General features: G+C 32.2%; 1 protein-coding gene across 1 annotated transcript in view; it reads right to left on the reverse strand.

Annotated features, from left to right (window-relative positions):
• CSMD3 (CUB and Sushi multiple domains 3) overlaps positions 1 to 16,603 on the reverse strand; it is a 1,271,497-nt gene that overhangs the window by 83,543 nt on the left and 1,171,351 nt on the right. The window contains exons 45-49 of the mRNA XM_026454566.1: positions 12,470 to 12,550; positions 11,387 to 11,500; positions 6,942 to 7,130; positions 6,423 to 6,569; positions 3,597 to 3,785 (exon numbers count right to left, since the gene is read on the reverse strand). Coding sequence (XP_026310351.1) covers positions 3,597 to 3,785; positions 6,423 to 6,569; positions 6,942 to 7,130; positions 11,387 to 11,500; positions 12,470 to 12,550 — 720 coding nt within the window. The remainder of the gene's footprint in view (positions 1 to 3,596; positions 3,786 to 6,422; positions 6,570 to 6,941; positions 7,131 to 11,386; positions 11,501 to 12,469; positions 12,551 to 16,603) is intronic.

A 16,603-nucleotide genomic window follows, 5' to 3' on the forward strand; every position in this document is an offset into this window, starting at 1 on the left:
TTTTTCCCAGGCTGGAGTTGGTGGTGGGATCTTGGCTCACTGCAGCCTCCACCTCCTGGGCTCAAGCAGTCCTCCTACCTTCAACCTCCTGAGTATCTAGGATCACAGGCACACACCACCAGGTCTAGCTAATATTTGTACTTTTTTGTAGACACATGTTGGCCAGGCTGCTCTCAAACTCGTAGGCTCAAGCAGTCCAGTGGCCTCTACCTTCCAAAGTGCTGGGATTACAGGTGTGAACCACTGCACCTGGCCTATCTGTATCTTTATGTATCACACTCAGAGTACATATTTATATGTATCTCCACAGAAAGACTAATGTATTTGAATATGAATGTCGTCCTAGAACCAATTAGAGTTATGTAATATCTGACATATGTATTGCATTATTGTTATAAAGTAAGAAGGCTTCTGTATTATGAAAGATATCTAGCTTACAGGTTTCATACAAAGAATTACAGATTTATATTTTCTCTCATAACAGAAGAAATAAAGTACAGAAAGATATGAGTTTAGTTTAAATATTATAAATGCTATGTACTATTCACCCACCTTCCATTTCAACCAAAAATTGTTTCCACTTCTCTTATAAAATCTACCATTTTGCTGCTTAATTTTCATTAACCCATTTGAATTAAATATAAAATGAAAAACCTCAGTGAAATCTATACAAAATTGTCAAAACTGAATGGCAGAATCCCTACTGCTGAATAGCTGATCTTTTGTAATTTAGTAACCTGTAAATTATGAACAGAAAAGCTGTAATGCTGACTTAAATTGTATATGCAATCTCATATAATCATGTTATTATCCCTGCTTTCTAATTACAGAACCTCTAAAATAGTGTTGAAAAGTAAATGGTTTCCTGATGTCTGTTAAAGCAATGTTTACATTTTCACTTAGAACTTTTGGGAATTTCAAGTTGTTATACACAATCTCCCTGCCAAAGATCATGTATTTACCAATTTTTAAAAATTAACTATTCATTGTTGGTGTAGTATAGATTGAATCTAGGTCAAAGTAAAAAGAGGTATAGTTAAATAGTATAGATTCCACATATATGTTTAGTAAAACATGGTTACATTTTAGAGCTAAAAAGAGACAATGTACCAAAATAATGGGACAATTCCTGTGCCTATGGATAGCTTATAATTTAACTTCTCAACTAATTTTTTTTAAAAGAAGAAAAGAAAGAAAATAAATCCAGTTCAGAAGAAAAGTCATCATAATTGAGTGGTTGTAAAAGAGAGTTGTCTATACAACTCTCAGGAAATCACAAATTAAAAGTAAGACAGAGAATACAAAGTGAGTTTCCACAGAACACTGCATAATACTTAATTGTATGCATGGGGATGGTTCATCTTTGGGAGGGGGGGATCAATAAATGGTTGTTTGATGAGAACAAAAATAAATAAAACACCTGACCAAACCCAAATAGATACAGCTGACTAATTTTCTACCTTTATGCTCACATTGTGTAACTTTATAGCTCAAAAGTAAGGATGTATAAGAAGACCTAAGAAGCAAGAAAAAGAAAAATGACTGAAAAATGCAAAATAATTTTGAAATAAAAGGTGTATTATGCAAATAGCTCTTCCAAATGACATATAAACATTTCATTTCAATTAGTTATGTCCAAGTAGAGGTCATATCCTGTAAATATTTTTTCATAATCTTTTTCTGTTTTAACAATTAGAAAAGATAAATTTTTGGAAATGACTGCATGATTTACATATATTTTATCATTTTACTTTACCAAACATCTCATTTTTAAACTATATTTCAACTTTCCTATTCAAATTGTAAAATAATTTTAAATTAAGGACATTGAAAAAATGACTCCATAAGTAAATTTCAATGAAATTATAGCACTAATTCTACAAAGCAATTTCAAATTTCAGAAAGCATGGGGTATTTTTATTTTACATGATAGTCAATTATTCTCACAAAATGTTTCCTAAGAATTATATATGTGCCACATAGAGGTGTGTATGTGTATGTGTGTATATAAATATAAATAAAATCAACCATTATGTAACTAAAATACAAAAGTTTAAAATTAAAAAAATAAAATTTGGAGCATTTTAATGGTTATTTAAAATATATATAATATAAGCTTATTTTATATTTTTTAATTCTATTATGAAATTTGGGATCAAAATTCTTTCCCAAACTAATTCTGGGAAATTAGTTAATACTAAGAAACTATAAATACTCCTGCTATTCATTAGTCGAAGGAAAGCAGTTATTTTAATATGTTATTAAAATGTATCTATTTCACATGAAGTAAATGCCTTCAGTGTTGACAACCCATTAAGGTAATGGTGCTTCCCAGAATCCTAATAAGTGATTAATGTTTCCTTGCATCAACACAAGAAACAATAATTCTTTCATTTTGAATTTGTTTACATATGCCTTTGAAAGCTATCTTTTTATGAATTACAAATTGCACTCTAATAGGTAAAAGAAGCCATTTCAAGTGCCTGGTAATACCTATTCCTTAGTCAATTTTAAATTGCTAATGGTTGATTTTAAATTTTAATTACCTATCTTACTTTTTTTTTGTTTTTTATAAATGCCCACCAAAAAATAGCTAATAAGACTTCTTATTTATTAACCTAGAGTATCCTGCATTTTTTCATGTGAGAGTTCAAAGTTGCTATCTGTATATTTACATGATGAGTAGAGTTAAATAAAATACAAAATTAAGTTTCTTCTTGATAAAATAATGTAATGAATTAAGTATTTTAAAATTTTCAAAGTCCAATGACATTAACTTTTCTATGTAGCTGATGTTGAACTTGTCTTTATGACTATGGCTACCCTTAGGTAAGAGACTCAACTACTATTTAAAACAAGCCTTTTTTTTTTTGAGACCGAGTTTCGTTCTTGTTGCCCAAGCTGGAGTGCAATTGCAGTGTTGCAATCTCAGTTCACTGTAACCTCCGCCTCCTGGGTTGAAGTCATTCTCTGGCCTCAGCCTCCCATAAAAACAAGTCTTAATCAAAAACTCTAAAACATGCCATTTTTTGATTAACAAGCTTGTTATTCTTTTTGCGGCATGATATAATGCTCAGTGCCTCGATTTTTGACAAAATACAAAGAAAAATTAAAAACATATCTCTGATATCTCTGTTGTGCTATCTGTACCACTGAAGAAAAAAATAACCAGGTGGTGGGTTACATTTTTCTTTTAAATTTGTTGCTGTGAGAGCAAATTTTGCATGCTAAGAGTGAAACTTAGTCTTCAGTGTACTTGCCCATTCTTATTCTCTATTACCTCTCTGTAGACTTCACACTAACTCAGTCTCCCTCTCCGTTTCAATAATTGTATGACAACAAAGTAACTGGAATGGAGGATGTATGAATAAAGTATGCATACACGGGGCAAAAGTCAAGGCATATAAGTTGAATAACAATAATGAAGAATTATAAAACACTATGTATCTTTCCCTTGGAATGTATCATTCTGCGATGTTATGCCTTATTTTTACGAAAAGAGTTCACAATATGCTTCCGAGTGATCCAAATGAAAAAGTTAAATGGTGCTAATTTCATATTAATGTTTTTGTTCATTTTGGCATAATATACTTCACCTTGACAGGCAGGGACCGGCGCATCCCACGCATGATACCCATAGGAAGACTTTCTGCACACAGCACTGCTTTTTCCAACAAGTCGGAATCCTCGATCACAGGCCCAACGGACCACACTGTTAAGCTGCCCACCTGTCTGACTGATAATATATCCATGAGGTGGGGATTCTGGTGTACTACAGTAGAAAGCTTTTCAAAAGAAAAAAAAAAAAATGCTGTTTAATTAATGACCCAGAAGTTATTACCCAAAGTGATAAATACCTATACAGTGACTAGTGCTTAAAAGTAGGTCAGTGGTCATGTATATAAATTTTAATTCATATGAACTTCATATTGTGCTCTATCCTCTTTTGAAAATAATCTACTGACATAACTTTTGGGAGACATAATTAACTCTGAGCTTTCTTCCAATTTATATTGTCACCTAAAATGTCTTCTGAATTGAAATGTATTTTCAAAACACCCTGGAGGTTCAAAAGCCCAACAAATATCTAATTGAATTTTGGAAACTGCATTTCCTGTCATTTGGGGGACCTAAATGCCACAGCCTTGGTAGCAATATTTTAGAGCATGTCGTTTACATGTCACTTCGAAGTTATATCCAGACACTTCTATCATGTTAGGTCATACATTTCATTTTGGTTGATGTCTAAAATAATCCCCCACATTCCATAATCCTCTTTCCCAGTCTGTTAAAGGGTTTCCAATCTGTCAAGAGCATTTGCATATTATGATAGAAATTGCCAATAAAATAAAAAAGTTTTTCATCTCCTGATGTTTGAAATGCCAACAGATAATGTCAAATAGCTTTTTCATATATATGTACTTTTGAGAATATTCAGCATGGCAGGTTCCATTTACCTTTTGAAACTTTAATGAATTCATCTGAGAAAAATGGGGCTTTGGGGGTAAATAGTAAGAAACAAATTGGACTTAGGATATATATGTCATAACCTGTCATTTCTAAAGGCAAAAATACATATTCAATATGTCAAGCTGTTCTTGAGGGCTAAAAGTGGTATTTGCATTATATTTATATCCAACTTTGTCAGAAATAATAAGAACAAGGATTGGTCTATAACACGGTCAATCTAATGCTTATAATTGTTTAATTTGAATAGTTTTCTTTTATATTATGTATCATGAATTTAATGTGCTGACTTTTAAATGCCCTATTTGGACAAAACTTTAATAAAAAGACATTTACATTGTTCATATTACAGAAACATAAGCTCAATAATGAAAATTCTTCAAGATGACTGGTTATATCCTATATTTCTTTTTTCTTTCTTTTTTTTTTTTTTTTTTTTTTGAGAAGTTTTGCTCTTGTTGCCAAGCTGGAGTCCAATGGCGCGATCTCAGCTCACTGCAACCCCCACCTCCTGGATTCAAGTGATTCTCCTGCCTCAACCTCCCGAGTAAGTGAGATTACAGGTGCCCACCACCACGCCCAGCTAATTTTTTGTATTTTTAGTAGAGAGGGGGTTTCACTATGTTGGCCAGGCTGGTCTCGAACTCCTGACCTCAGACAGTCCACCTGCCTCAGTCAACCAAAGTGCTGGGATTACAGGCATGAGCCACCATGCCTGGCCACATTTCAATTTTTTAAAACACTTCTACTTTGATTGCATAATAAATTATTTTCAATGTAATAGAAACTTATTGTAGGATACAATTATGTACATAGTAGTAATATGCTGTCAGTGACACGTTATTCTAATGTGTAAAATACAAATTATTAATAAATTAAAATCAAACTATCATCTCAGAGTTTTAAAATCAAAGGAATTGAACAGAATTATTCTATTCATACATTTTATATGTAGTTCTAAATTTGTATAAATGAGTAAAATTCAAGAGTATACATTTTAGAACTGAAATTCAGAATTTATCTGTCTATGACCAGAATCATAGTGTCAGAGTTGCTTATAAAACATTTATAAAAGCAATTTTCAGTTGTACTGATTAGCAATGACACATGATTTGGGAGGCATTGTGTGAACACGGTATAGAAAGAGACAGCTGACTGATTCCAAGGGATTCTGCTATTGAGCACATATCCATGGCCTCTGACATGGTTTAGAATGGTCTCTGACATGATTTAGAAGGGCAGTTAAGAAAAGGAACATAACCTTCACATAATGGAGGACTATTTATGTACATTTACTCAACAAGAAATTCCTTATTGGTTCAGTATGAGTAGACCTTATAAACAGGAAGACATAGAAAAATCTATGTCACCTTGGTATTAAAAAGAATTTCCAGCCTACATCTTTCTAAATATCGTGCAAGGAAAAGCAGTATGACAAAACATTTCTGATTTTTAAAAACTGAAAGCTTGCAAATGATGTGTTTGTTACCCTCTCTTTCAATATTTAAGATATTTTAGCAAGTATCACAAATAGATGGATAAAAATTAAAACAAAGATTTTGACCACTGTATGTTTATCCTTTGTTTAAACCTGTAATTTAAAGGAGTTATTAAATAGTTCAGATAACACACAGCTGAGCAACACTATTAATATTTTTTGTCAGTTCCAGGAAAATAAATCTTTTTTTTAAGTATTAAAAATTGCAGTTTAATTTATAACTGACTTATATAAGTTATAAGTATCCTAAATGCTTTTAATATTTTACAAAATCATATGAGGGATGTAGAATTATTATCATTACAATAGGAAATAGAGAGGTTATGTAAATTGTCCAATAACCATCAATGGAGGAGCTGTGATTTGAATTCATGACTGAGTAATGTCTCTGCTCCTTAATCATAATCATACTGAAGATGCTAGTGAGATCTGTCCTGAAGTTAAAAGTTTTACATACCTATATATCTTATCCGAAATCCTTTTTTGTTATTGCCATGATCTGCTGACCACTGAAGAAATACTTCATGACTGTTGCTTGTTATATTAAAAGCAGATGAATAATCCCCACTGAGGGAAATAAGCACTGGACTTTGAATATTTGGTCCTTTGGGAAGATAATAAAACAATTTAGATAAAACTAATTATATTCTCATTTATCTTTAGTATTTTGTATCTTTAGAATAGTATTAAATATAAATTGCTTCACTGTCAATCTACCTCATTAACAATAACTGAAAGCATAAAATGTTTGTTTTAAGCATTTTAATTCTATAGCTAAACAATGTATAATTTGTAAAATAATAATGAAGCTAACCATAATTTTTATATGGCATAGGAGTAAATTTAATGTTGATGCTTCTAAAAATATTTGTAAGATAAACTCACAGAAGCAGCTGTTTATACTCAAAGTTTACATGTATAATTAGAACATTTGGACTTAATTGATGAATATCCAAAAAATATAACCCTTGGTTACCATCATACACCTGAAGAACATCAAATTCCTTTTCTGTCTGGAAGAATTCTACAAACATGGTGATATTATAACCCTTTTCCACTGAAATGCTCCACGCACACATTTGAAGATTTGGGTAACTGTCAGGATATCCAGGGCTCAATATGACTCCAGTAGAATCTAGCCGTAATTCATTGGCAGGACAGAGCACTGTCAAAGAAAAATGCCATTAAATAGTGCTAGTTTTTTAGAGCCTCAGTGAAAACTGTATTTTAGATACTGAGTATTCTGCTTTCATGTTCAATAGCTATAAGGATGATACATTGAATTATTTGTTAGAAGAGACAAGCTGTATTAAACTTATGATTCAAAAGCTGGAGGAATGACCAAAAAATTTATAGTATTGATTTATTTTTTATTACATGGAAGATGTACCACTTTCTGGACATAAATAAATACATAAATAAAATATAAGCCATTTAATTCCTCATCTTTCTTCACATTTTTCCCAACCTTTCCTAATCTTCTTAGGTTCTCCCACCTCTGCCTGTCTTATCTATGTCTTTGCCTTACCTCTTTCTTTCCTTACTTTTTAAATGACTTTCTTCTCTCTTAAACCTTCTACTCACTCAGGTGTGTGGGTTCAGAGAGAAAACTGCCCTCTCTCAAAGTATTCATTTCAGGTAAAGTCATTTCTGATATCAGGGATACGTTTACCATGACGATTTAACACAATTCTGGGTCACCAGTTGCATTGCCTTTTAGCTCTTTACACCATCTCCAGGCCATAAATATAGCCCAAAGCACAAACTCATTTTATATAATAATAATCCCGCTGCTTTAACATCATATACATATATATATACATATATATAAACACTTATAAAAACACAGAAAATGTGTTATATAATGACAAAACAACATAATTATGATCTAACAGCCTGCAACATATAGCAAATTTTAGTTGTTGGCCTCAATTGCATTATGTATCAGACCAAAATTATGAACATCTACTTAAATTTGGATTTAGAATGAAGAGTATGACTAAGTTGATCAAGCCCTTTTTACTCAAATTATGTCATTTTAACCTCTTACAAATTTATTTTGAAGTTCTGTGGTGTGAAAAGAATATTGGAATTATTTAGTATGGTCCATTGTACAAAAGTAAACCAATATGCACCAAACAGGATTTACTTCAATATAAGGAGGAACTTTCTATTTGTCAGAATAGCATAATGGCCATAGTAAAATGTCTTATGAACATAATTGCTAACAAGTTTTAAACTTAGACTGGACTATCTGCTGAGTGTTCTTACTAAAAACATTTAGACAACTGAACGAATGGGTGAACTAGATAATTTTTGATGATTTGGTTAATAGAAATATATCCCATACCATTTCCTAATTCAACCACTATACTTTAACTTTCATTTTGGAGTTAAACAGCATTGTTTCTCAAAATAATTAGAGCAGCATTTTAAGAAGAATTCCTGTTTTTCCATATTTATTTGAATGAGTTAGGACCGAAAACTACTAATGTAGTTTCTGGAAAATAATAAATAGATGAAGCACTTATATATTCATAGTGTTCGAGGTACAAAGACAATTAAATATTTTGAGTTATAAAGTCTCCAACAAATATAGGGGTAGAAAAGAGTAAGTAACATAGTGGATTATGGAAGCTTATGATTGCTCTGTTAACATGTTAATAACTTGAAAAGAAAAGACTATTTGAAAACTGGCCAGAACTAACACATGACTTTTTGAAAACTGACTATATAATAGAGTTTAAAATATAGTATAGATAAAGCTAAGAGCTATTTTCTACTTTTTTTTGGATATTACTTCAGTTCCTTCACTTCAACCCAGGATTTTCCTTCATGGATATAATTTTGAGATTAAAAATATTGAATAACTGGCATCAGGTTATTTGTTCTCCACCTAAAAAGAGAACTCTGACAATTGCTTTTCAAAAAATTTAAAAATACATAAAAAAGAAAAATATAAACCTGAAGACTGGAAACAATATGGAATATATAAGTCAAAGACAAAAACATAGTAAATATGTGGCTACGACAGATTGAAATGAGTGGTACGATCCAATATACTTTACTACAAATACACAAATTAACATATTCTCCTCACATTGTCTAACATATAGCAAGAAGCTTGACAGTCACCTAGAATAACAGTAAATATTTGTTGATTGTAACTATATGTTAGACACTGTTAAATACCATTGGTACATTCTCTCTCTTATCACAACTTTAAAAATGTGTAGACTTTTTATCCCCATTGTAAATATGAGAAAACTGATGGCCAGAAAGTTTAAAGTGCTCAAAGTCTCCCAGATTCACTTGGAGCCAATGTTTTTAAACCAGAAAATGTAAGGATCCATTAGATTTCATTTACAACAAACTCTACAGAAAATCATATTTGGAATTATTTTCCATGTTTTAAGTGAGACACATAGAGCTACAGAGCATCTAAAGAAGAAGAGAGAACAAAAATGATACTGCTATGTTTTTAGGAAAAGACAAAAAAATTTTTTAATGGACTAAAAACGATGTAGATTAATTCTAGCCGATTCCAAACAAATGACTCTCTTAGCAAGCTTGTGTAATAAACTCAATGAAACAAAAATGTAAAGTCAGCTTTTTGGCTTAAATGCCTGGTGAACTAATTAATAGAAAAACTCTACATAAACTCATTCTAAAGGATGATTTAATAACTTTATTGGCTAGTATCTGAAGTGTTATCAGGGTTAAAAATTTACTCTGTTTTCTGTATTCTCCACAGCAGACAGAATAAGTTCAATTACTAATCTACGGGAAATTCTGATTTGGGGAATAAGACATTGAAAGTCTGAGACAAAAAATTGTAAAATATCTAGCTTATCTAAATGTTATATTTACTTTAATTTTTATAAAATTTATTGAATTGGGATTCAGATATAAGAACAAGAAGCTTGCCCTCCAAGAGCTCACAATGTAGTTTTTATTGGGGTCAAGACGGAAATGCAGTTATATAATTGGCTCATTGACATATCCCATGTCTGCTCAACTTTTTTTCCCATGTATAAGCCTTCAAATGTTGAGCCTCTGTCTTCTCTATTTGTGTATCTAAATATCTGAATATGAAAACTACATAATTCTAAAGGTCTAGAGAGTAGCCTTACATGAAGGAAAAAGCTGAATGAATGACATCTAAATGTCTGGAATATATAAGTGATAGACTTCAGAATTCTCAACCAACTTCAAGATGTTCTAACAGCATTAAGACCATGAGAAATTCTCACGCTGGCTCCAATTTATACCCTCAAACCTGCTTTCCTGCTTATCTTTTTGCTACCATCAAATCCTCCTGTAATCTTTTTATCTTCTTGTAAGGCTTTCAATTATCATATGTTTAGAATAAAAATCAGAAGTTACTTTAGACTTGTGATAGCAGCTAAGATACTGCACAGGAAACAGATTTCCAGTATTCTCAGGAATTAATCCCAAAGAAGGAATTAATCAAAAAAAAAAAAAAAAAGCTAGAAAAAATAATAAAATACTCAATTGTATTCAACTTAATCAACATTTATGATACTTGTGTGTTTGGCACTGTTCTGGGCCTAGGGGCTACACAAATGAACAATAAATGTCTTTTGAACATCACAGCTTAGCACATCATTCAATGTCTATCTTTGCCTTACTCTTTTAACGTAGTGAATCCTTGAAGTCCATGCCCTGTTGTTTTTCACTTCTCTATCTTTGCATATGTATCTGCGCCTTAGACCACCCTCTCTCTAGCTCTGTTCTACCAGAATAAGTCTCACTGTCATTTGGAATTGTGTCTCATGACTCAGGGAACAATGCTTCCATCAAGCTTTCCCTGCCACACAAGTGGCTAAAAATTATATGCATCTACAGCTTCCTGGTCTCTTTCCCTAAACACTGTACTGCTATCCCCTGTATGACTGCCATAGCACCTTTCCATGACACATCCACAGCAAGGGCCACTTAAAATTTATTTTTTTGTTACTCTGCTTGTTTATTTGTTTTTTTCCTCAGATCCTCATTATATAACAGGTACTCGATAAAGTTTAATGAGTCTAGTGGTTAGATCAGAAGCTCTTTCTAAGTAAAAGCAATCAACATTGAAACCTTTATTTTAAGTGATTTCCCTTTCTCTCCACCTCCATTCCCACCCGGAAGAGCAAAATAATTGGAGTAAGTTGAATGGACTTCATGCTAAACCAGAAAAATTTGCCCTTGAAAGAATCAAAGATGTTTAGAGTTAAATCTGATAAACAGTGGACTATTTCTAAATGAAATAGCACATATGAGTTATAAAACTTATAGCATTGTTTCCAGTTAAATATTTCTTATTTATATAAACAGATTTTTCTCAGTCTTACCTATATTAAGTTAAACATAAAGCAAATATTTTAGAAATAGGTAACCATAAGAACTATTGAATACCTTGACAAACTGGAGGTGCTCCATCCATCTGCAGTCGTTCTCCTAATCTGCACGTCAGAATTGCATTACCAACTAAAGTAAATCCTGGAAGACACTGATACCTAATAATATCACCTATTAAAAAAAAGAGGGGAGGTTTCATATAAGCAACAAGGTGATGATAAAAATAAATATTTCATTTGTAAGATAATATTTTCTCCTTTAGTTATTTTCAATCAGTACAAAAATGTTATTAGATATAAGTAGGAGTTATATTCAAAATACTGAAAAAATAGTATATAATAGTCATTGACCAATGAGGACCGAAGGCAAAAGTGAACTGCCATTCCCTCTGTACTGGTGCATGCTGACTGGATATAAGCAATAGTCATAATGAAATAATTTAGTTGATATAGGTGAGATAGGCAATAAAAATACAGCAAGTAGTTAGAAGGCTTTCTATTTATTGCTTTTGTGTTTGAATTAAAGTTACTTCGGTCACTGATAGTTTCTTTGTGTATTTCAACCAAAATCAATATTATAATAATAATGAATAATGAAAGTTTACTATGGCAACATTAAGATGTCTTCGTATATAATTTTTTTTTTCAAAGTGTGTGGCATTAATTATTTGGGTTGAACTTCCAACTCAGTTTTAAACCAACTTGATGATTAAACTGAGTAGAATCGACTAAGCATTTTCCAAGATACGGAAATGAAATACGACTTCTAATATGCCCTACAAACCATTCATTCTGCCAAGTCAGGCATAGGTCTGAATTCAAAGAACAAAGGTGAGAACTACAGTGTCAGAAGGCAGCAAAATAACAGTTTGGAAAGAACCATCAGAGTAAAGTTAACGGGTTCAAATTTTAACACGTTTTCTAATTGTACATTCCAGAAAAACAAAATTACTTTTTCTTCTCTAATATTCCCTTTCCTCTTTTCACACCTCTCTCTTCTTAAAAATTCTAAATAATCTCTATCAACACAGGGAATGAGGATCTCAAGTCAGGCTATTACTCTTCTTTATTTTGGCTTATTTTTAAGCAAATAGTTCTGCCAGCAGTATGTTTTCTTTGAAAATAATTTAACAGGCTTTACCTATTTCAAATTCATCATCTTCTGTCAACATTTCAGCATTGGGTACAGGTGGTGGAGGTTGGCACACCCTTAGTTGATAGGCTATAAAAATAAACAATGTGTTTATTCCTTTTCTGAGCAGCTACATGTATTCACATGTGCAAAAAAAAAAAAAAAAAAAAAAAAAAAAAAAAAAAAAAAAAAAAAAAACAAGAAAATTATCAAAGGTTGTTTAAAAAGAATAAAAATAAATTACATAATTTATCAAGCTTCAATTACATGTTTATTTTTAAAAATATACTACAACATTACAAAATATTTTCCCATGGTAACAATGCTTGCTTTTTATTCCTTATTTCTTACCCTTATTCTAGTCCTTCCTGTTATGTGGTTCAAAACATCTTGCTTTTTTCCTCCTTTGCATGATCACAATTTGGAATCATGTGTTCATGTTTGCTTACTTGCTCAATACCTATCTTTCCCAATACACATCACTGAATCCCCCGAACTTACCCTTAGCAAAGTGCATGGCATACAGTAATAATTGCAAACAAATACTCAGTGTTCACTTTATTCCAGGCAATATTATAAATACTTAACTCAATCCTCGCAAAAAAAAAAAAAAAAAAAAAAAAAAAAAAAATTCTTATTTAATTTATGTTACTATTTCTTAATTGTCCCCATTCTTTAAAATAGAAAACTGTTAAAGAGAGTTAAAAGTTTTCTCAAATCACGTAGCTATAACGTGACAGAGCTGAGGTTTGAACCTAGGTAGCCTGGCTCCAGAGCTTTGTCTCACCATGCTACTTTAATATAATTATAAGATGTCTGTTTGTCAAATGTCGTGTTTCTAATTATTACATCATTTGAACGGGTCATCCCATTGGATTACACTGGCATTTGGCATAATTGAAAGGCCACTACAACAAAGTCTCTATGAATCCAAGCTTCATGCCTACTATCCCCACACGATATCTAAAATCTACGACAAAATCCTTTGCTTGATTGAAGTCTTTTTTTATCTTAAAGTCTTCTGAAAATGTACTATACTCATATTCATTAAGGAAACATGTTTTATACTATTATAACATCTGAGGCAAATTGTTTTATATGCCTATTTTTACTACTTAAACTTAGAAGTTCTTTATGTACTCAATGTGCCGATAAAGAGAATGAGACTCAAAAGACACAGTAGCTTATACAAGACCACACAATTAGTATAGAACATAGTCAAAAATTGAAGTGTATATCCTCTAATTTCAAAGTGCATTCAACACTACTCCTATTGCAAAAAAAAAAAAAAAAAAAGTATTATGGGAGCATTGAAGAGTATCAACTAGACCAGGTCAGGAAGATTCCTACAGTAGGAAAAAAATGAGATGTACTTGAAAGAAGGAGTAAAATTTTTCCAGGTCTAAAGAGTAATCCTGGGGAGAAGAGCATTTCAGGTGGAGGATAAAACTTGAACAAAAACTTGGGCAAAGCATAAAATCATTAATTCATCATCATCTAACAAAAAGCTATTTATAAGAGATTAATTGGCTAATAAACGTTCAGGTTACTAAGGACAAATAAAAGAAAAACTTTTCAAAATGTAGATCTAGAGAGATGAAACAAAAAATAAACATGTTTAAATTTTCTTCTGCAAATTGTTATCTGTCCCTTCAAACATCTTCCTTCCAGTAGTTTAGCCTGTTTATAAAAGCACTTGCTGTGCATGGATGTTAATTTGCAAGTAAAACACCACTGTACAGAAGAGTTACTGCTAGAGAAGAAAGACTCACTGGGAAAGAACCCCATAGCATAAAGTATAACCCAGATTTTTGATAAAATGTTTGGTGGACAGTAATTAGGAATTTTGAAAATTGTTTTCCTGAACTTATTACTTAAAGGGGGTACAGTGAAAAAGGTAAAAGGTAATTGTAAGAAATGCCAAAAATGTAAGAGTAAAGGGAGAAGACAGGGGGAGCCCTACACAGAGAAATCTTTCTGAGACTATGCTTTAGAGAAGATTTTGACTGGTCTTATCATAGAATAGAGATCAACTCAGAAATTACAGAAATGTAGAGATGCTCATGTCTGTATTATTTTGCTTGTGCTTTCCTGTGAAGCTATTTTAATCTTCATGCTAATCCCAAATTGTTTTATTATTTTAAATAAGAAACATTTTTTATGTGGAATCCATGACTATTATCATCTGTGGAGTATGCTAAGAATGACCTAGATAACTCAGTTGCAGGATTTAAAAGATTAAAGGTTGTAATTTTTTACTAAAGAAGACTATGATGCTCAGAGTTATTATGCTACTTTTCCAAGACCACGTGGGTGCTGTAAGCTAATGTCTTATTCTCTGTTCTTTCTTATCACTGTCAGTTTTATAAAATGTGTCCCTAGAAGCTAAGGGATCACTGTCAGCCCATGGAGGGTCTGAAGTGTAATTTCCTTACCTCCCAACTCTATTTCAACAAGAACAACTCTATTCTTACCAATTTTATAAATTTTAATTCTGAACAAACTTTCCTTTAAATAAACTTTCTAAGTTGTTACCTAAGTGATTCCCTTGATTCCTTTGGCTAAAATTCTGACTTTGTGTCTCAATTCCCAATTCTATATTGCCAGGCTACAAATCTTTTCTGACCTCTTCACGCCTCCCTTTCCCACCCCTCACTGTTACTTTCTAATCACAGAACCCTTTTCGTGGCACATGTAAACACGACTTGTTCAAAGTGTGTTATTTTCCATTTATTTGCACACTTGTTCATTGAGTCCCTATGTAGACTTTAAGTTACATGACAGAGGCTATCTGTTTATCTACCTTTTTCACTATCCAGGAATTAGTTCTTGTCCCTATACTTACAATTCAACTAATATTTGCTAATAACTGACAGAATGTAGGTTTCTTCAGGAGGGAAACAACCTCTCAACAGTCTTCCCTAAGATGACTCCTAACTTTAAAATTGCCAGTGGGGATGAAATAGAAACAACTGAGTGTCAGAGAATGCTACAGATTGAAATATAGGCAAGATCTGGCTAAAATGCTTTTCAGGGTTGAACTATGTAATTTTGAATAAATAGTAAAAGAGAAAGGAATAATGAAAAACAAACAAACAAACAAACCTCTTTTCATCTGTTTCTCTTTTGACTTTTGAAGGCCAAGCACTACAAAAGGTTCAATCGTAAGCAGCTCGCAGAAATTCTGTTTTCAATCTTCATCAATCTCTACTAGTATGTTCTTTAACATAACTCTATGATTTGTCCTACGTCTTTCCAATCTTGCTACCGACATCTCAGTCTAGATTCCTGCCATTTCATTCCTACTGTACTGGGTTGAATAGTTTCACCTAAAATTCATGCCTTTCCTGGAACCTAAAAATGTTAATTGAAATAGGGTTGTTGCAGACGTAATTGGTTAACTTAAAGTTGTATAGAATTACGGGGGTAACCTTAATTCAATATGACTAGTGTCCTTATAAAATGAAAAGAGACACGGAGATGTTCACACAGGGAAGATGGCACATGATGATAAAGGCTCAAACTGTGGTGATTCATCTATAAGCTAAGGAATGCCAAAGATTGCTTTGAAGCCATCAGTTTGTGGTACTTTGTTTCAGCAGCCCAAGTAAACTAATACACCCGTGTTATTAAATTAGCCTATAGTGTGTTCCTTACCTTTGGTGTCTCCCTGATACTACCCTTCTTACATTCACTTCACTAGATGTAAGGCAGTATTTATCTGGAATCCACTGTGTACAAAGGACTCTGAAAATTCCTTTACATGCCTCTTTCATTAATCAATAAAATGCCACATCAAAATATGTGTAAATTACTCATGTTACCAAAAGAGATACTAAATTTCATAATGGCTGAATTATTTGCCCAATTCACACAGCCAGAATTTGAACCAAGTTCCACTATAAAATTAAGACACATTGTCTCCCAGATTTATAGATAAATAAACCTCATTTGGAATATCATTTTGTCACTGCTATTTCCCTGTTACCAATTTGCAGCGTTTTTTTTAATGGCCTACAGATTGATTTATCATCTTAGATAAAGCAAGATCATTACCCTAATTCTCACCAATCCCTCACATGAGATGTCTGCTATATCCAGCTGAACTTCCTGGGTCCTTTGTATTTGCCATGTTCATTTTCT

Source organism: Piliocolobus tephrosceles, chromosome 7, assembly GCF_002776525.5.
Source record: "Piliocolobus tephrosceles isolate RC106 chromosome 7, ASM277652v3, whole genome shotgun sequence".
NCBI classification, from domain to species: Eukaryota; Metazoa; Chordata; class Mammalia; order Primates; family Cercopithecidae; genus Piliocolobus; species Piliocolobus tephrosceles.